The sequence below is a fragment of the Crocodylus siamensis genome, chromosome 4, assembly GCF_052110815.1.
Source record: "Crocodylus siamensis isolate JL-2025a chromosome 4, ASM5211081v1, whole genome shotgun sequence".
NCBI classification, from domain to species: domain Eukaryota; kingdom Metazoa; phylum Chordata; order Crocodylia; family Crocodylidae; genus Crocodylus; species Crocodylus siamensis.
Genome location: NC_143398.1, coordinates 111,575,688 through 111,597,765, shown reverse-complemented (window position 1 = coordinate 111,597,765; position 22,078 = coordinate 111,575,688). Strand labels below are relative to the sequence as shown.

General features: G+C 45.3%; 1 protein-coding gene across 4 annotated transcripts in view; it reads right to left on the bottom strand.

The window, feature by feature from the left end:
* The window catches only part of TMTC1 (transmembrane O-mannosyltransferase targeting cadherins 1), a 252,560-nt gene that overhangs the window by 212,497 nt on the left and 17,985 nt on the right, over positions 1-22,078 (bottom strand). For all 4 annotated transcript variants that reach the window (XM_090043366.1, XM_090043367.1, XM_090043368.1 and 1 more), the window contains exons 2-5: positions 13,209-13,386; positions 11,801-11,874; positions 9,967-10,143; positions 5,111-5,317 (exon numbers count right to left, since the gene is read on the bottom strand). In XM_090043366.1, coding sequence (XP_089899492.1) covers positions 5,111-5,317; positions 9,967-10,143; positions 11,801-11,874; positions 13,209-13,386 — 636 coding nt within the window. The remainder of the gene's footprint in view (positions 1-5,110; positions 5,318-9,966; positions 10,144-11,800; positions 11,875-13,208; positions 13,387-22,078) is intronic.

The window sequence follows — 22,078 nt, the reverse complement described above, 5'->3', positions numbered from 1 at the left end:
CACCCTTCAGCACCAGCTGGGGAGCCCCAAGAATGAGCTCCCCCTGCTGCCTTCTCCCCCCAGCCCCCGCTCTGAAAACAGTGAGCACTGGCAGGGTCCTGACCACTGATATGGGAACCTGGCTACAGGCTCCCAGCTGGCAACTAGATTTCCCTCCCTCTGGAACTGACAGTGAACTTCTGTTTGGTCTGGGGTAATGCTGTAACTCAGAAGGCTTTGTAAAAATTGTTCTAAGTCACAGCTGGGAGCTGCAGTTCTATCTGCATCAATAGGATATGGACAGATATACATTTAGAGTACTCCAAATCATGCTTTTCAAATGTGCATCAGCACCAAGCTTCAGTGCCACACAGACGTGAAGCCCCAACCAGAGTGCTTCAAAATGGCTGCATGGGCGTACAGTGGTAGCACTCCTCAGCTGAAGGGCTCAGAGCAGAAATCCCAGAGTGTTACTCAACGTTTCACCTTTGGAGGTTCCTGAGGTCAGCTGAGCATTCACTGGTTGTCCACCCTGCTCTCCGACCCCCAGAGAGGGGTGGAATGGGCTGCAGTGGGGTACAGAGCACAGTGGGATATAGGAGGTCAGAGCAATCCCCATTCTGCTCTGCTGAAGGGTGAAGATGTTTCATAAAGTGCTTCAAAAGGTGTTCCTCCTTTTTTGAGGGTCACTTCTGAAGCAATTCAGCCATTTTTAAGTGCTTCTTTGGGTGTGGACATCTGTACTGTCACTGTCTGGGGCGCTTCAGAGGCACCTGGAATGCTTCAAACAGCACATCTGCCCATGGCCATAAAAGCACTAATTCCTTTTTACCCCTTATCTGCTGCAGACATTTTACATCAGGGCAGAGTTACTGTAATGTGGATGTAAAACACTAGTGTTCTGATTTGTAAACATTTTACCCTTGGTTTCTACTACTGTAAGTGGCTAAAAAGACAGAAGGAATCAGGCCATTGGTATAGAAAATTCCTTATTTATAAAGTTGAGCTATATCACTGATGCCAACCAGGTTGGTAGGCAGGTAAAGTTAAGAGTGATGGGGAAGAAGAAAATTCACAGTTAACTGCATACATGATCATTAGGGGAATTCATTATACAAATGTAGAGAGGTACTGAGTTACAGCTGCATTTAGTAACTCCCTCCAGAGCTTTCTACCACACCTCTTAGCATAATAGATCTGCCGCACCAAAGCAGGCCAGCCTACTTCCCAGTTGGCTGTTAGCTATCAAGTAGACAACTGAACAACCACAGCCACCAAAACTGTGCTTCAGCTCCAAAGTGCTTTACATACAACCAGATGAAAAGGATCACATAATCAGAGCTGTTTTCCCTTTTAAAAAGAGCTAAGTACATACCGAGCTTAATTCACCATGTGCAGATGCTCAAAAAAGCAGCTGAGGAAAACATACTTGACAGATTCTCTCTGAAGCAGTTCCATCATGTATGGAGCACCAAAGCTTTGCTTCTGCCACTTTCCTTGCAAATATGAAAATGGAATGAAGTGAGGAGGCTTTCCCACACATGGCAGGGGAGAATCCCCCAAAAGTGAGTATGGGAAAGATAAAAGACAGAAAGAGATAAAAAGGGAGTGGTAAGAAAGGTTGAAGGAAGACTGAAAGAGAAAAGAGGATAAAGAAATAAGAAAGAGTGAGCAAGAGAAATGAGGTGAGAGAACTGGGGAAACAAATACATTTGCTTTCCTATGTTGATACCCTGCATCACAGTACCTAAAAAAACCAATCATGAACAAACAAAACACAGGATAAAGAGAGGCAAAGAAAGAAATAGCAGGAATAAAACAGAAGACAAAAACAGCAGTGGATCCTAACGTTAGTGCCCTAACTATTCTTACCCAATTATAATTAATTGGGCATCAGGCTTTAGAGAAAGTGTATCTGGAAGAGATTTGGACAGCTCATTGACCTACTATGACCAAGATTCAGCACAAGCTCCACCTATGACCAGAAAGGAAATGAATGGGCCTTTATAAAAGTTTACCAATCCTCCTCATCCCCTCCAAAACAAAAGACAACCAAGGGTGAATGCATCCTTGACAGCCAAAGATGAATGGCGAAGCAAATAATAAAGGCTTATCAATCTGCAGGATAGAATTTAACTTGCATATGGGGTTATTTTGCCCCCGCATTAGTGGAACAGATTCCATAGTTTGCCATGTTAATGATTTGCATAAAACCACTCACTACATGTAATGGATACTGACTGGACAGGAGGACTGGGCAGGCTAATGAGGGCTGCTATACGAGAGGTACCATCAACCATTCTTCTAGGCTTCAGAAATACTACAGGACAGTTCAGCTGTCTGTGGCACCACATTTTTTAGTGACTGAACAGTGGAGGCAGCTTGTTTCCAGGCTGCTTAGGGAAACAAGAGACACTCTATAAAGCATGGACAGCATAGCATCTCCTCTATAAAGCCATTATCTTGAGTCTCCAAGTGAACAGGAGCTCTCATTCCCAATGTCTCACACCAGGATACTGCTACAAGCCTGCTTTAATAATTCACATACATTCTGCTATTTTCTTTGACTCAGAGCTATCATTCATTTAGTGTCTGGCGCATAAGCTTTGTCCTTCAAATAAATAATTCAGGTGACTTTTAGTCTGTTTTGAAGCATCGTCATTGCTGCTAGGACTTGCATACAACAGAGCCAAGTCAGCATATACCAACAGATGATCTGACCCAAAACTCAAATGTGACCAGTAACCATGACAGAGTGAATTCCTCAATAGGAAATCGTTAGAGGTACATTCAATAAAATATTTTAAAATGGACTTCGCACCTGAAGTCCAAGCAGACTAGTTGCTGCTCTGTCTAAACACCTCAGAATATAAACAAAGAAGTCTTGACAATCTGATGGAAGGCAAGGAAAGATACACTGCGAAATAACATACCAATAGTCCTTTCCATTCACACCATTTACCACATGGAAAAATATATTTACTTAATTAATATATTTAATACAGCTTTAGAGAACAGAATCACACAAATGCAGAGCTGGAAGCAGAGGTGACTAGTGCCTCCTGAGTCTGGAGGGGCACAATTTGTGGGCAGGTCCAGACCAAAACCCCCATATCCACTCCTATACTTCTGTGCCACAGCTTAGTGCCCCCCACTGCCCAACACACCACCAGTCTGTGCAGCAAAAAAACTACTCCATCCTGAGCAGTGCCAAGTCAGGGACCAAATCTCAGGGGGGCACGTGCCCTCCCTACCAGTCACCTGTGTCTGGAAGGCACCTCAGGAGGTCATCTAGTCCAGCTCCCAAGTCACAGTAGGATCATCCCTATCTAAACAAGCCCAGGCAAATGTCTGTCTAACCTGTTCTTAAAAACTTCCAGGGATAGAGATTTCACAGCCTCTCTGGGTAACCCTTTCCAATGTTTAATCTCCCTTGTACTGAAAAAAGGTTTTCTTAATGTCCAACCTAAGTTTCCCTGGCTGTAAATTAAGACCGTTATTCCTAGTCTGACCCCCTGTGACCACAGAGACTAGTCTCTCTCCATCCTCGTTATAATCATACTCCACGTATTTGAAGACTGGCATCAGAAGAGTTGCATCTTACTAGGTGTTTGCTTATCGCAGTCCTTTAGGAGCCCATGTATGTAAAGGTATGCATCATAAAACACACCCACAGCTGAAAACACATTTTCAGATTATCTTCAGACAACAGAAGACTTCAGCACTCCACTTTTGGGTAACTGTAGTGGACCATAAATCATATTGTAAAACACAAGATCTAATGGGAAGAGTTTTTCATCATTCAACAAGAAAATACCCTCCCCCTCACTGAGGGTCACTTTCCCTAAAGTTAGAGTTATTACTCCTATATAATTATTAAGAAACTTAATTTCTCAAACATACTATAGGCTTGCACTATACAGTTAATGGGCACTGATAACGCAGGTGCTACCTCAATGAAACAGCCTCAGTTTTCCACTTTTTAAAGCCCTTCCATAATTATATTCTTTGTATGTGGGCTGCTGAAAGAAAAGTACATATGATCTCGTGTAGGGACTACCTACTGGAAGCATCTGGCTTGATATGCATGGTCTAAGTCCTCCCCCAGATCTCTACACCTATGTCTCATATCTTAGGGTAAAATTCTAAAAAGCCAGTAGTGACATATGGAGATACCAAAGATCCACACAGCATTGCACTGTGGAGCCATCTAAGTCTTATGACCAATTTTTGAGGGCACTTTTAGAGAAAACAAAATTACTTTTTATTTAAAGAAAATAAATTGCTCATTAATTTTCATCTTAAACTGACACGCTTGAGACAGCTACATTTTGAAAGCAGACTTTTAAAACCATTTTGTCTTAGCCTACAAATTAAAAGGTACTGGAGAATCATCATCTTGTCAATTCTACCCCCACCACACACAAACCATTTTAAAATAACGGTATTTAGATGGAAGCTTCTTTAAATAAGACAGCATCAATTATATCTCTCAGTAACTGAGATGCTTAGTTTTGAAACGTTATGCACCTACAGATAAACATTACCACAATAACTCATCTGCATTTTTCTTAAAATTGGGAATGCAGCATTCTTGCCCTGTATCAAAGTGTGGCTCATTGTTAAAGGCAAGGGCTTGGTTTGAAGAGAAGAGGCACAGTGACTGCACTGACAGCTTCACTAACTGCCAGATATAACATAGTTTAATTATTCCACCACCCCAGCTTTTCCATAATTCTTGAGCAAGGCAGAATGTGGCAGTTAGTATTTGAAGTGTTTTATAATGTAGTGCTGTGAAGAACCATGTTCCTGTGCTCACCACCCAATTTTAGAATTTAAGAGGGAAATATGCATGCCAGTGTTCTCCAATTTCAGACCAGCAGCACAGCCCCATAAATTTCCTCTCAAAAGAGCTGCAAAGGAAGGATTAGAAATACAACTAAGTACTCATCCCACTACATAAGCTGTCAGGGTAGGAGCACCTTATCAGACACCTGGGCTCCTCACACATCTCAGATACTATTCTTCTCTTCCCTAAAATAAGTAAAATGCTTCTTGTCATGAGTAAAACAAACACAGATATTAAATGCCCAGTTTAAAGAAAATGGGAACTGCTGCTGGCATGCAGTACCTAAGAATAGCCCGCATGGCTTTGTTTGAGACAGAAAGGCTGCTACTCCGTTGCTCTTCAGGTGATGTGGGGTGGCATGAATTCCAGGTCCCTTTCTGAGCAAAGCGGTGCTTTCCATTTTCCCTGCTGGACGGAGGAATCTGCAGTGAAGCCGATGAAGAAGCCGCAGGCTGCCATGCGAATCTCTGATGGACCCTTCCATTCCTCCTGATTACTCAACGAATTGAGAAGCAAAAAAAAAAAAAAAGAGAGGGGGGAAAGAAAACCTTGTAAGAAGTGGTCCTTTTGTTTCATGTCTACTCCATCATAAGGCAGCATCTTGGAAATTCAAGACATATTAATGTCTTAATGCAAAATGAAATCTCATTTACTACAATGTGCCAAGTTGTGACCAAATACTGGGCGTAATGGGTAAATAATTAATAGCAATTTGTAACTAATGAAAGAGCAAGAGCACCTCAGATAACAGAACATTAGCAGTATTAAACTTTCCTCCAGACCATGAGAGCAGGAGAAATTATGCAGTGTATTTCACAACAGTTATATTTTGTGGCAGCTGCCTTGCTGAATAAACCAATTCAAACAAGCATAGGCTTAGGGATAGGGGAGCAAGTCTTGGCAGTACTTGAGAACCTGCAACCTCCCTTTTGCCCCTTAAAAGTCACACATAGACAGTAGGCCTGTGCAGTCAGCAGCGGTCTGATCCAGCTTTGGATCTGGCCGCTTCAGATGGCCATGAACCAATCTGGAGCTTGGGACCACTTTTCTGCCTCAATCCGGCTGAAGCGGCTCCAAAGCTTCGGAGCCTCCTCGGAGATCTGGCCATACGGTATAATGGGGAATCAATTAAATATCTATAACTATGTTGTTTTTTGTCTGATTTGGATGAAACTTGAAGGGATGGTAGCCTCTGTTGAGTGCATGAAACCTGCAAAGTTTCATGAAGATCGGTGCAGGGGTTTGGGGGGAACTGTACCACAAATTCTTGAAAGCAAACTCCTGTCACGGCTGTAAGTTACAACACAGGGGGGTGAAAACTGCAGGGCTGGTAGCTCTTACTGAGGCCACAAAGCCTGCCAAGTTTCAAGAAGTTTGGTGCAGGGTTTTGGGGAGAACTGCACCTCAAGCTGTGGACAACCAAAACTCGTGCCATGGGTGACACTGCGTGTTAAGGCGCAGCAGGATGACAGCTGCAGGGGTGGTGGCCCCTGCTGTGGCCCTGAAGCCTGCCAGCTGTGGAGGAGATTGGTGCAGGGGGGTTCTGCGGCCGCATGCACCCCTAGCTGCTGATGGGCAAACTTTTGCCACAACTGTCCCTGTCTTGGGGCAGTTGACTGTCTGTATTGATTCTTTCCTCTCCTTAGCCTGGTCTTGCAGGTGTTAATCCATGCTTGTTAAGTCGTTATGTCGTAGCTGGGTCCTGTGTATTGAGCTGGTCCCTGAGTGAATCATGATCGATTGACTGGTAACTGGGAACACAGCAGCTTAGCACCCAGGCCTCCCTGCCCCAGGCCACACACAGTCAGTCCTACAGCACCCATGGCACAAGTTTTGTTTGTCCCCAGCTTGAGGGGCAGTTCCCCACAAACCCCTGCACCGATCTTCTTGAAATTTGGCAGGCTTTGTGGTGTTAGTAAGAGCTACCATCCCTGCAGTTTTGACCTCCCTGTGTTGTACCACATAGATGTGACAGGAGTTTTGCTTTCAAGAATTTGGGGTAAAGTTGCCCCCAAACTCCTGCACTGATCTTCTTGAAGCTTTGCAGGTTTTGTGGCCTCTGTAAGAACTACCAGCCCTGCAGTTTTCACCCTGCTATGTTGTAACGCCTAGACGTGACATGGGTTTTGCTTTCAAAAATTTGGGGTGCCGTTCCCCCTAAACCCCTGCACCAATCTTCTTGATACTTGGCAGACCTCCTTATCTCTGGAAAATCTACCAACTCGGAAAATTGCATCCAAAATAGACAAAAAACAACAAAGTTATAGATATTTTATTGTTTCTCCATTACATCCTATGACCGTATCTCTGAGGCAGCTCCGAAGCGCTTTGGGAAGCCGAACAAGGCAGCACTTTGACCCAGATGTGCTGCTTCAATCCCTGAAGTGTCTGAAGCTTCTCCGGATCCAAAGCTCTGTCCGAAGCCTTACACAACCCTAATACACTGCTATGCTAGAGCACAATACAACATCTAAGTATTAGGGGTGTGTGAAACAGGCCGTATTCAATTCGAATTCAGCCTAAACTGGAGGACAGTGATTCAATTTGTTGATTCAGATCACTGTCCCAATTCAATTCGGCTGAATCCAAATCTGAAGACGCGATGCTGATAAACAGAATCAGCAATTCGGACATAGATACAGGTTTAAATGTTTTTTCGACATACCTCGAGGTACCAGGCGTGGCTTGTGAATGCTGTGATGCTGGGGCCAATGCAGCATCCCACAGGAGTGTGGGGGGCCCCCTTGCATGCTCAGCAGTGAACCCAGTAATGGACCAGAAGTAGTTCTGGTCCACTTCCAGGTCCGCCACCAAGTACATGGGGGACACCCTCACACACACCACCACCCCCCCAGCTCGGCGATCGGCCACAGGCGGACCACAGGTGAGCCCCCAGACCCAGGAGGCACCAGTCACCAACCCCGGGGGCAGGGTCCCACGCGAACTCCCCAGTAGACCCAGAAGTGGACTGGAACTGCTTCTGCTCCACTTCCAGGTCCACCACCAAGCATATAGGGGAACCCCCCTGCACTCCCATAAAACATACCATCTGTCCCAGCATCTCAGTATTCATGAGCCGCTTGGTACATAGAAAAAACATTTAAAGCTATGTCTATGTCTGAATCATCAAATCTTCCCAAATCTCTCCAAATTGATTTGGAGGGTTCCAATTCAATTCAGAGAGATTAAAGGGTCTCCTGATTTAATTAGGATTTGGAGATTCTGCCGCTGAATCAGGCTGAATTTCCGCCGAATCAAATCAGAGACCGAAGCTTCTCACAGTCCTACTAAGTATAGCACATCTGGGCCATGGAGCCTCATTCTCATCAAGTTAGTGGCCTAGATATGACAATTCTTTAATATCACTGAAGTACGATAATATTTAGGGACTACTGGATGTGAGGAGAAGGAAAGGAAAAGAGGCACAGAAAACCATCACATCATTTTTAGCCACTCAGCTCCTGAAAATTCACATAATACATGAGAAATATTATCAGTGCAAGCAAGAGCGGATCCAGGGAGGGTGCAGTCACACTCCCCTTGGATTCCTGGTAACCAACTGCCTAAAAGTGGCAGCAGCATTTCTATTCAGACAGCAGTGAGGGAGTCGCTTGACTTCATGGTTCATTATAATTGACTTGATTCATCCTAAACTCTTCATGCCATGGGTGTTAAAGACCCTTTCTCTTTTTTAATAGTCTTGATGTTCAACTAATCAAGCTTTTCTTTCTTTTGAAATTCTGCTGTCTGTTAGATGCTTCTGATGTAGCTGCCATTTCCATGAACGTGTAGAGTGTTTTTAACTCTAGCTAAAGATGTTAACTCAGATGTAGAAATAACTTTCAGTGAAGTTCAAGACTGCTAGATTTAGTTTTATAAATCTTAGAGAGATATACATTTAATTCCAGTGGCTACAGAACTAATGAAACAACATATTATTTTTTACCCAAGTTTGCTGTGGTTTTTATACATAATATATGATATAGTAAATTAGTGAACATTCCAATACAGTTCGATTTTAAACTGGATAATATAGTGCTAGCCCCCTAGCATACTAGCAAAGATTCTAGTTTCTTTTTACCTGGTGAAAAATAGGTGTTGTGTTACATGTAATGATGCACTACACCATCTGTACCTCCCCTTTTCAAAATTCTAGATCTGCCCATGTCTGCAAGCATGGTTTATGCCATTCCCTGTGAACCTGTAACTGCACAAAATAGTGTGCCACTAACCAACCATGAATTAATGCAGGTAAGACAAAAGAAGAAATACCCTACTAGTGCATCATCCCCTAAAACTACTAGCAGTACAGGAAGAAGCCAGAGGGCTTCCTGCAAAGTTTTATCCAACCCCATTGAAGTGAGTGGAAAGAGATGAAATATGAGATGCAGTACAGGAATGCATAAAGCATTGCACACACACACGTCATAACACACATATATATCACGCTCAGAGTTTGCAGGCAAGCTGGACACAACGGCTTCTTTTATTACTGCCTTCTCTTTGATAGGTAAGAAGGCACCAAATTACTGACATAATTAGAAGGATTCTGTCTGTAAGGGGGCTTGAAAAATTTTGATTTTTCTTCAGTAAGTGCAGATAGCTGCTAATTTCTGCAATCACGTAAAAACTAATAAAGATTACCTATTTAATAAATGGAAATTTACAGAAAAGGAGAAAAGTAAAAATGGCACTGCTTGAAGGATCAAAAGAGTTCCAAAGTAGCAATTACAATACTTAAAAATAGTACAGAAAAATAATCAAATTTGACTGTAACACCAAAACCTACATCAAACTACACTTCTGTAATATGATGTTGTGACACACTGGTTAACAATGAGGAGGAGGGTTTGTTTTGAGTTTGTTTGGGGGGTTTGGGGAGGGTTTAGCCTTTCAACATTAGCTGTTTTTAGAAAATCAGTTCCCCACCTAAAGTTAGCCTTGTCTATTCAACCTATAGAGGAAGAGTACCAGGCAAAAACATAACAAAAATAAAGACAGAAACACTAGCTTTGTTGAGGTCAAAGGGAGTTGTGCCACTAACTTCAACAGGACCAGAACTCCATTCATAGTGTTATAGACATATTAATATATATTCTACATATATAGATGTTAATATTTGAGAAACTGTTACTTACAGTTTGAGACCACCGCAGGAGAGGGAAAAAAAGTCATAGACTAAGCACACACCAAACACAGTGATTCCAGTTTCTTTCACCAGCATTGCACAGGTCCCAAGAAACAAACTAAGCAGCAGGAAGAAGGGAGAGGCAGTGGAAGGGAAATGTTCCCCAACATAAAGCTGATCCACACTCCTGCAGACAAATATGATATACAGATTTTAGTTCCTTTTTAAAAGTTATTTTCTTATTTATTAATAGTGCTCACACATTTTTCAAGTGCATGTAAATATTTTTTAGAAGATCATATATATATTAAGGAATTACTTACATGTATTGAAACTGCTTTTCAAACTTCTGATAAATTATGAATGGTTTAGAAAACAGAATATTAATTAAACTAAAAGAAAGAACATAAAAAATGTGGGAAGCAGAAGAGTCATGAAAGAAGAAGTACTAAAAAGGAAAAATGAGGAAGGCAAAGCAGGTGGAAAGTATGACACCAGGAAAATTAAAGATGCTTGCTTTCCACTAGTTTGGGCTCATGCTGATTTACTCTAGGAAGTGACAGAATGCTCACCAGTCTAGGGGTGAAACATTCACCCATCTACACCTTCCTAAGTCAGAGACAAATCCTAACTGTTACAAAGTGCAAGACATTTGACTCACGGGGGCAAAGGAAGGCCATACATAGGCTACCACCAATCTCTGAAACTTCCTGGCAAAATGGCACTAAGGTTTTATAGCAAACAACTCAAGGGAGGGAAGAGGGCGTTATTCTATTGCATAATAAAGAATGGCATCACCTAGCATGTTCCTAAATGTAACAGAAATTTCAGAAGAGACGTCCCTCCAGCACTTTAAGCCAGGTTCTACATATACTGGGACAGTTACAAATTTAAGCCCTGCTGTTGCCAACAGCTCTGAGACTAAGCACTATGCTAAAAACTGTGCTTAGGGGCTGGGGCGCATGACTTCTGAGGAGAGGCTGAGGGAACTAGATTTATTTAGTCTGTAGAAGAGAAGGCTGACAGGGGACTTAAAAGCAGCCTTTAACTACCTGAAGGGTGGTTACAAAGAGGATGGCTTTAGACTGTTCTTGGTGGTGACAGATGACAGAACAAGGACAATGGTCTGAAGTTGCAGCAAAAAAGGTTTAAGTTGGATTTCAGGAAAAAACTCTCTCACTAGGAGGGTGGTAAGGCACTGGGACAGTTTACCTAAAAAGGTGATGGAATCTCTATCCTTAGAGGTTTCTTAAGGCCCAGCTTGACAAAGCCCTAGCTGAAATAATCCTGTGAGCAGGGGGTTGGACTAGATGACCTCCTGGGGTCCCTTCCAAACCTAATTTTCTATCATTCTATGTCCTCCATGTAGTTCAGGCAGAGAATTCCTGCAACTCCAAAGGAAATTAATTTTGTTAGGAAGGGAAAAAATCCTAGATTCTCAGTGAGCTTCGTAATTGCATTACTTGTATCAAAAGGATGCAAGTTACTGCTGTTCACTTGGTGTACAAACATTTTACCAAAGTTTAAAATATTCTCAACAACTATGGAACCAGTGCTGCAAACCCATACTGGTATGAGTACTGCTGTAAGCTTCAATGGGTTTATTCATCTAAAGTTTGCAATGGCAGGCGCCTTCTTTTAAAAATCACTGCCAGGACTAAAAGCTCTGGTAGAGTTGCAGGGGTTTTGTCAGCTTTAAATGAACTGAGCACACTACAGTGGTGGAGTACAGTGGCAGAATGGAGGAGTTTTGTCAGCTTTAAATGAAATATGCTTGTCAAGATTTTGAGCATATTTCACCCTGCCCCCAATGCCTTGTAACATTTAATATCAAAGTTCCATACCTATTATAGGAGAGAAAAGCCAACAGAAATAGTAGACAGGCTAAGACATCTGCTCTGCCTACAATACCGGTTACCTAAGGGGGGAAAAACAAACAAGATAAAGTTTATTACCCAAAGGTCACATAATAATCAATTCAGAGACGGACAAAAACTGCAATCACTGATTTGATGAGTATGAGTGTTTCTTCCAAGCCTTCTTGGCAACTTTCACTATAACTAGTCATATTACAAAATTTTTGGCATTTCACTTCAGAAAGATCTAGAAACTGCACATACAGGAAACTAAAACCCTTTGAAGTTTTTGCTTTTTTAAGATAACTTAATTATGTAATCTTCAATGCCCAAGCATTTTCTTTAAACTCAAGTTCTGAGCTAGACAAAAATAAATGCAAAGCTTGCCTACTCTAAAACCTCTCTTATAAAACAGTACTGTCTAAGGGAGCTTGGCTGATTAGCTTACATGAGACAACACAGGAGGTACCTGTAAATCTCATGGCTCTTTGTTGCTAAAGTAATCTCTTCTAAAAAATTCTGAGCCCTTTCAGTCATTTCAATCTCACCCATTTACGACAGCTCAAAACAATGAAGTACAATGTTGGTGGTATCTTAACTAGACATATAATTGTCTATGCAGAAACATAAGAACTTTTGAAAAGTTCTCATTTGAAAAGAGAAAAGCACCTGTTTTATCTTCATGAGAATGAAAATAAATCTGCTGCTAGAATGGTTATTTTAAAGCATGTAAGATTTTGATACTTTGCCTTTTCTTATAACCAACAGCAGAAAAAAGCATAAAGCAGCAACAGAAGCTAACACACTCTAATTTTATTTTGAAGCTTATTAAAGGAAAGACTTTCCCTAATCTATTCTAATCTTTTAAATTAAAAAGGCAATGAGAATAAATTCATGAGCCATATAACACCCATGACACATATGACAGTGTTTTTACTATCTTGTAACTTTGCATATATTCTAAACATTAGTCATAACTTGGGACCCCTTTTTGTTCAGAAATTAAAGACTATAGAAAAAAATGGAGAGAACCAGTGTCTCAGCAGGACGGATGTCTCACCAAGCATTCTGGTTTTGAGACACTTGGGCTTTACATTTTTTCCCCTCCAGCTGAAGGACTATGCTTGTATTTCTAGCCTGTCTGCTTAGGTTGTTAATGAGAATCACAGTTAGTGCTACAGTAGAAAGCTGGCAGGTATGAACTCCAAAATAATTGATAGGAGATGTTAAGAATAAATGAACATGATAGTCGTTTTGCTGTTAACCATTCAAAGTGTGCATCGCATTAACTCATGGCAAATAGTACATCCTATATTTCTTTAAAAGTTTTATTTTTAAGTATAACATGCATTTCTTTTTAGCTTCTCTCTCTCTGTTTTATGGATCATATACTTACAGCTTCTGTGTGAATGGGATGCACAGCAAAGAACAGAGCTGTGACAAAGGCAAGTCGACAGTCCTTGAATACAGCTTTGTCACAAGTATACATCAGCACAACAGTCACTAGACAGTGTAAAATTACATTCACTGCATGGAAATAGAATGGGTTCATACCAGCCAATAATATGTTTAGCCTGTAAGGAAACAAACAAAACCTTAATGAATATAACCAAACCATGGAATCCTTGTAATGGAAGAACATCATTTAGACACATTAGAAGACTGCAACCAGACAAAAAGCAGAGTTTAAATGAAGAGCTGTTAGATTAATTAGGGGAAATTGCTCAGAACATCTGGTTAAATCTGAATAAAAAGAAACTAGTTTCCCTACTTTGCTTTTAAAATTTGTGGCCGAATTTGTTAAGTTTCATCCACACAGAAGTGAGAGACTAACATCAGAGATGCAAGCCAAGCCTCTTGTAGTTATGTGATGTTTCACTTCCCTCTATAGCAAGAGTGGGCAATTATTTGGGCTGGGATGTGTGAAGGGGTGTGGGGGTCTGCATATATGGCATATAGTGCATGCGGGACTCGCCTTATAAACATACACACACTCTCTCCCTCTCCCCCCCCATCACTGTATGTGTGCGTACACACACACACACTCTCTCTCTCTCTCTCTCCCCCTCCCTCATTTTTCTCTGTCTCTCTCCCTCTCCCTCATTGCAAAGACAGACGGACAGACACGCACCCTCCCTCCTGCTCCTGGCTCTGGGGTACCAGTGTGGGCCCCATGCTCCCATGGTCCGGCGATGCAGCCATGTGGCGCTGGAGCAGGCCAAAACCTGTGGCAGGCAGAGACTTCCGGTGGGGAGGCTAACAAGGATAGGAGGGGACCGGCAGGGGGAAGAGCTGGGCTGGCCTTGTTGCTGGATCCTGCCAACACCCCCTGGGTCCTATTGCCTCCAGCTCCTGCCATCTTTGACAGGCAGCCAGGAGCAGATAAATATACATTTGCTAAATTTTTTAGGGGTCCTGAGGGCCATATTTTGCCCACCCCTGCTCTACACTATACAGTGTTTTTATGGCACAGATAATTAAAACTGTAAGATGGAATTGGTATCTTCCTCTTTTCCTTCCTCTGCTTTCTCTTCTCTGTTTTGAGACTAAGATACTTTACCTCAAAACAGGCTGCTGCTTGGTTAAGGTTGTGGCACCACAGGAGTTGGTCAACAGCCAGCTCCTTACAACTCTTTATGTCAGCATCAATTTTCTTAGGTATGCCTTGCGTCTTAGTAATGACCTGAGATCTCATGATGCCCAGAGGAAATATTACAAAGTTGGGTGCAGATCACTTGTTTTCAGAGTCAAAGAGTCAGGTATCCACATACATTGTCCAGCCCTATGAAGTTGGTGCTTGAAGATCACCACCTCAATGCTGTTAACACTGATTTCTCTACCATTTGTGTGACAATCTTTCCATTTGATGTGGAGGATTTTGCGGAGGTATGGTTAGAGATACCTCTCCAGGCTCTTGAGATGATAACGGTAGGTCACCCACATTTCACATCCATAAAGGAAAGTATGGATGCTGACTCCTTTGTAGACCTGGATCTTGGTGTCTTTCTGGAGACTGCAATGACTACAGATGCACCAAAGCTATTTCCCAAAAGAGGCACTTGTGCACTGGATCTCCTCATCAATGTTCACTCTCTGAGAGAGGTGGCTACTGAGGCAGGGAAAGTGCTCAACTACCTCCAGAGTCTTTCCCTTGATGTTAATTTAGGGAGGGGGGGTCACATTCATGGCCAGGAGCAGGCTGATAGAGTACTTTAGTCTTCTTAGTGTTGAAAGAGAGACCTAAAGTTCAGTAGGTTTCTCCAAAAAGATATAGGATAGATTGGAAGTTTTCCACAGCATGCACAAGAATGGCACAGTCAGTCATCGGCATATTGACAGTCAAGGATTGTTGTTTTGAGTAATTTGTTCTTCAAACGAAAATAACCCAGATTGAAAAGCCCTCCATTCATTTGGTATTCAATATTAATTCCAGAGGGAAGGCAGTTCTTAATGAGAACCAGAATGATTGTCAGAAAAAGGGACAACAGTGTTGGGGCAATGACACATCTTTGCTTGACCCCAGTTTGGATGACAAATGGATGCATCTCCAATCCACTACATAAAATGGTTACAGTCAACCAGTCATGGAAGAACCTCAAGACCTCCACAAAAATAGTACAGAAAACCTGCGCTATTCATGGATTCAGCATTCGCAGTTCCAAATATTCGCAAATACCAAACCCACATTTTAAATACACTTTGTCCATTTACAGTAGCTCCTCAGCAACTCTGTGCTTGCTGCCGCCAGGCTCCCATCACCAGCCACCAGAGCTGTACATCCCCCACCCCACCAGCTGCCGGAGGCACTGCATTTATAAACACAGTGCCTTATTTGTGGATTTCACCATTTGCGGGGGAGATGAGAACGTATCCCCCACAAATGGCAAGGGTCGCTTTTATTAAAACATTAAACAGACATTTAAAAGGCAAGAAAGAACACCAAATAAAAGCCAGCCCAGATACTCTGCACGTAGACTAAATCATGTCTTAAAAGGCACAACATCCCTGTATCTGATTTCACTAACTTTCAAACTGCAGTTTCCTATGATGGATACGTGGACTAACATGGCAATGCCCTTGACTTGTTACTACTATATAAACATATCAGTTTTCCTATATCAACTGACAATTGGTGTGTCTGTGAAGCCCAAAACATCTTATGTTCTTTATAAATAATTTCTGAGTGCACAACCTACAGCTGACAGAACGTTATCTACCCTAGGCTGCTTTTTCCAGGTGCATCTAACTTTAATGAAGACGGAATCTTACTTATACATTCACTTTTTTGTTCCTGCAGAATTATGTTTTTGTCAGGAGAGGGGCAATCACTGAGGTTGAAGAGTTTGGGTGATATACCAATTTTGGTATAACTTGGTCCTTCGCTTCTGACGTATTGTATGATGCAACTATTTGGACAATATTGCAGTTTATATGAATCAAAAGCTCTTTTAAAAAGGGACATTTCTGTTTTCCTTACAAGACTCACCGGGGCTTGTGGTATGAGCTGTCCTCCCTCCCTTACTCTTGCTATCACAAAATGATAGAAAAAGAAACATACTTTTCACAGAATAAACAAGAGCAAACAGTACACCCAAATCAAATTACAGCACCCCCACCATGCTGACCCAAGGCTAAATTATGCCACCATGTCTGTGAGGCACAGACCAGGGAAGGGATGGTGGAAAGTTGCATGACTAGGGAAAAGGAAGCCTTTCTGTTTGCAAGGTACAGCCTCCTTGAAATCCTCATGCCTGCTACTACACAGCTGTCATGAGATACATTTCATCCCTCTCTGTGTTACTGCAATTCTGAAAGACAGTTCTGGTGCTGGGACCCAAAAGTCCCAGGGGTGCAGGGCATGAAAATCTTTGTACTCCCTTCAGTGTAGTAACTGCAACAGGGCCTAACTTTTTAGCAAGCTACACATTTCTCCTGCCCACCTCACTGAATACCTGAAGGGCCAAGTGTGAAAGTCCTATAATGAGGGAGATCAGCTAAGGCTGTTCAATTAGAATAGCTGCTAAATATGAAAAAAGCGTTCACTTAATGGTCTGACTACTCCCCTATGTTTCTCTCTCCCTCTTTTGAAACACTCTTAAGATAATCCTTTCCTTAAACAGCAAAATCTTAGCACAAGCAAGCATGCGTATGCATTACATAGCATCATTGGTGGTCCATTAAATGTAAAAGTGTGCAGGTGCTTTACTCAGTGTTGTTTCTTTTCTGCCAAGGCTATTACGTGTCATAACAAATTAGGACAAGTGATGGCAAAGGAGACATTCTTGTGTCCTAAAATAATTGCACCAGAAATCTTGGGAGATGTTAACAGTGGTTGTACTATCAGATATGTATGGGTGTGGGTGGGTGTGTGCTTGCATGCAGCAATAGGACTGCACCCAATTAAAACTCCATCTGCGGTCCCCCAAGTCACATGAGCTTTACCAAGCTATCTGTCGAGAAGAGCCTAATATGTAAAGCCCATGGCAGGGAACTGCACAGCACCTGGGAGAGTGGGGCCAAAGAATGGTGGGGAGGAAGAGATAAATTGCCCCCTTCCCCTCATGCTTCCTAAGCTGTCATATCTCAGCTGGGCCTAGCCCCCTCCTTGTTTCCCCTCTCCTTGTGTCAATGGGCACGACTGTAGTAATGTACAGTGTTAGTGTGAAGTAACCACTGTCTGTGGATCAAGAGAAGGAAAAAGAAAAGGCAAAAATTCATCATCAGAATTATTTTGCCATGAGAAGTAAGGGCTTTCCTAACACAATGCGCAGGTGAAGCCCGCTGTGCCCCCGCTCCCTCGAAGCCCCCCAGACACCCCCTCAGCAGCCACAGAGCCCCCCGCCGACCCCCAGCACAGCCGGAGGTGAGCAGGCTCGTGGTGGGAAGGGGTTAACTCCTCGCTCCCTGGGAGGAGGCGGCTGCCTGGTGCCGGGCGGGTCAAGCCTCCGCCCAGGCCCCTACTTGGCCCAGCCCCCCAGGGAGCCTCGCGACCGGAGCCGTGCGAACAGGCTGTGTAAACAGGCGTTCGAGTTAGCACGGAGTTCGCACGGGAGAGGGCGTGGGAGGGCACGAGACCCTGCCTGCGACCTCCCCCAGAGTAGTCAGCCCCAGGCGTAGCCAGCCTACCAGAGGCATGACACAGATGGGCACACGCCACACCCCGAGGGTCCCCTCGGGCTCTGCAACTCCCGCATTGGGCACCTCAGAGACGGCCACCCAGACGGAGCCCCTGGTCCCGGGCTCCACACAGACGGAGCCCCTGGCTCTTGGCTGCGGGGGCTGCCCGTCCCTTTTTCAGGCTCTGGGGCCCAGGACCATGGCCACCTCCCCTTGTGGGGTCTGCTCCCTACTGGGGTCTCTGGCGCGCCAGCTGGAGGAGCTCCAGGCCACAGTCCAGAGACTGCATGCCATCAGGGACCGCAAGCAGGAGATAGACTCCTACTGCCAGGCCCTTCTCCCCCGGGAGCCGCAGGGTAGAGCACAGTCTCCCTCCAGGACTAAGGAGGACTCTGGGACCTCCCGCTCTGCCCAGTCAGGGGCATGGACCAAGGTGGTCAAGGGCCCCAAGGCCCACCGCACCAAGGCCCCTCCCTCACCGGAGCTTAGCAACAGGTTCGCACCTCTTGCAGCCCCAGCAGAGCCTGCTCAGTTGCCAGCTCCCGCAGGCAACCCAGGCTCAACCACAGCTACTGGCCCCACCCTCCCCAAGACAAAGTGTAAGGTGTTTATTGTGGGAGACTCCATCCTGCGGGGCACTGAGGGGGCAATCTGCCGCCCCGACCCCTTAGCCCGGGAAGTCTGCTGCTTCCCGGGGGCCCGCATCCGAGACATTGCGGAGAGGATCCCGCAGCTCCTCCGGCCCACAGACCACTACCCCATGCTCCTTATTCATGTGGGCGCCAATGACACGGCTCGGAGCACCCCCAGCCAGGTCATGAGGTGCTACAGGGAGTTGGGAGCGGGGCTTAGGGGCCTGGGAGCTCAGGTGGTGTTTTCATCAATCCTCCCAGTCTTGGACTGTGGTCTGAGGAGGGAGAGGAGGATCCACGCAGTGAACCAAAGACTGTGGAGCTGGTGTCATTGGGAAGGCTTTGGCTTCCATGACCACAGCCCACTCTTTGGCGAGAGAGGAAGCGAGCTGCTGGGAAGAGATGGCCTCCACCTCTCTCCCCTGGGGAGGAGGCTCTTCTCAGCCAGGCTGGCTGACCTGCTCCACCGGGCTTTAATCTAAGCCTGCTGAGGGATGGGGGGACGATTGCCACTGCTGGCCCGCTGAGCAACCCTTGCAAAGCCAGCAGACCAAGGCACTTAAGGGAACCCACCCCTGCCCCAGCCCTGGCACAATCTGTGGGCAAGGCAAGAGCCCCCAAGGGCACACTTGCCTGCCTGTACACTAATGCCAGGAGCCTGGCTAACAAGCAGAAGGAGCTTGTCCTCCTGCTCAGTGCAAAGAATTATGACGTCATTGGGATAACGGAGACCTGGTGGGACTCCACCCATGACTGGACCACGGGTATAGAGGGCTATACCCTGTACAGGAGGGATCGTGTTGACAAAAAGGGCGGGGGTGTAGCTCTCTATGTGAAGGAAAGCTACATGTCCCTGCAAGCTGATGTTGGTGACCAGCATGGACAGCTAGAGACCCTCTGGGTAAAAATTCATGGGAAAAACGGCAGAGGGGACACAACGGTGGGAGTCTACTACAGACCTCCCACTCAAAGTCCTGAGCTTGACCAGGAGTTCACCCGGGAACTGACTGAGGTCGCTTGCTCCAGGACCTTGGTTGTCATGGGTGACTTCAGTTACCTTGACATCTCGTGGGAAGATCACTCAGCAAAATCCGAGCGGTCGCAAAGCTTTCTCTCGTGCGTGGATGACCTCTACCTGACTCAAGAAGTCTATGGGCCAATGAGAGGCAAAGCGCTGCTCGACCTGGTACTGGCTACGGGGGACGACCTAATCGGCGACCTAGTGATCGATGGGAAGCTGGGTGACAGCGACCACGAGCTGATCACCTTCACCATCCGCCGTAAAGCTGGCAAGTCAGTCAGCAACACAGAAGTCCTTGACTTCAGAAAAGCCGACTTTGACAAGCTCAAGAGGCTAGTCAGTCAGGCCCTCAGGGACCATGACCCCAGGGAGATGGGAGTTCAGGAAGAGTGGTTGCTTCTCAAGGAAGCGATCCTCAGTGCACAAGCTAAATCTATTCCACACCGAGGAAAGGCAACAAGAAGGCACAGCAGCCCTCCTGGCTCTCTAGGGACCTAGCGGACCTCCTGTGGCTAAAAAGGAAAGCCTACAAAGGATGGAGGATGGGATTCACCTCCAAGGAGGATTATTCTGCGCTGGTCCGGCCCTGCAGGGAGCAAACGAGGAAAGCCAAGGCTGCAACTGAACTCCAATTAGCTTCAAGCATCGAGGACAACAAAAAGTCCTTTTTCAGATGTGGGGAGCTGGAGGCAATGTTGGACCCCTGCTAAACCAGATGGGTCAACTGACAACTGACGCCCAGGAAAAAGCCAACCTATTAAATAGGTACTTTGCGTCAGTCTTTCATCAGTCCCATGGGACGCCCATGTCTGCTATGGGACAGGGAGATCCGGGTGATGGGGATCCCCTACCCTCCATAAATGCTGACCTCGTGAAGGAACAGCTTGAAAAGCTGGATACCTTCAAGTCAGCTAGCCCTGATAATCTGCACCCCAAGGTACTCAAGGAGCCGGCGAGCGTCATAGCCCAGCCCCTGGCACGGATCTTTGAAAACTCCTGGCGCTCTGGTGTAGTGCCCAAAGACTGGAAGAAGGCCAATGTGGTGCCGATCTTCAAGAAAGGGAGGAGAGTGGATCTGGCTAACTACAGGGCCATTAGCCTGACTTCTATCCTGGGGAAGATCTTAGAAAAGTTTATTGAGGAGGCCATCCTTGATGGACTGGCCCAGGCTAACATCCTAAGGGACAGTCAGCACGGGTTTGTTGTGGGTAGGTCTTGTTTGACCAATCTCATTTCCTTCTACGACCAGGTGACCTATCACCTGGACAAGGGAGAAGAGATTGATGTCATATATCTTGACTTCAAAAAAGCCTTTGATCTGGTATCCCATGATCACCTCTTGGCCAAACTGGCCAGTTGTGGCCTTGGCTCCACCACGATCCGCTGGCTGGGAAACTGGCTCCGTGGTCGGACCCAGAGGGTTGTAATCGATGGCAGTCAGTCATCGTGGTGACCTGTGACCAGTGGAGTCCCTCAAGGCTCTGTCCTGGGACCCATCCTGTTCAACATCTTCATTAATGATGTGGACATTGGAGTCAGGAGTGGACTGGCCAAGTTCGCCGATGACACCAAACTTTGGGGCAAAGCATCCACGCCAGAAGATAGGCGGGTGATCCAGGCTGACCTGGACAAGCTCAGCAAATGGGCGGACGAGAACCTGATGGTGTTTAACACCGAAAAAATGCAAGGTTCTCCACCTTGGGAGGAAAAACCTGCAGCATCCTTATAGGCTCAGCAGTGCTACGTTGGATAGCACTACAGAAGAAAGAGACTTGGGGGTCATCATTGACTACAAGATGAACATGAGCCTGCAATGCGATGCTGCGGCTAGTAAAGCGACCAAAACGCTGGCTTGCATCCATAGATGCTTGTGGAGCAAATCCCGGGACGTCATTCTCCCCTTGTACTCGGCCTTGGTGAGGCCGCAGCTGGAGTACTGTGTCCAGTTTTGGGCTCCACAATTCAAAAAGGATGTGGAGAAGCTTGAGAGAGTCCAGAGGAGAGCCACGCGCGTGATTAGAGGTCAGGAAAACAGATCTTACGATGACAGGCTGAGAGCCATGGGACTCTTTAGCCTGGAAAAGCGTAGGCTCAGGGGTGATCTGATGGCCACCTATAAGTTTATCAGGGGTGACCACCAGGATCTGGGGGAACGTTTGTTCACCAGAGCGCCCCAAGGGATGACGAGGTCGAACGGTCACAAACTCCTGCAAGACCGTTTCAGGCTGGACATAAGGAAGAATTTCTTTACTGTCCGAGCCCCCAAGGTCTGGAACAGTCTGCCAGCGGAGGTGGTTCAAGCACCTACATTGAACACCTTCAAGAGCAAATTGGATGCTTATCTTGCTGGGATCCTATGACCCCAGCTGACTTCCTGCCCTTTGGGCAGGGGGCTGGACTCGATGATCTCCCGAGGTCCCTTCCAGCCCTAATGTCTATGAAATCTATGAAATGAATGGGAAAATATGGCTGGAAGCTTAATACCTCTAACGTGGG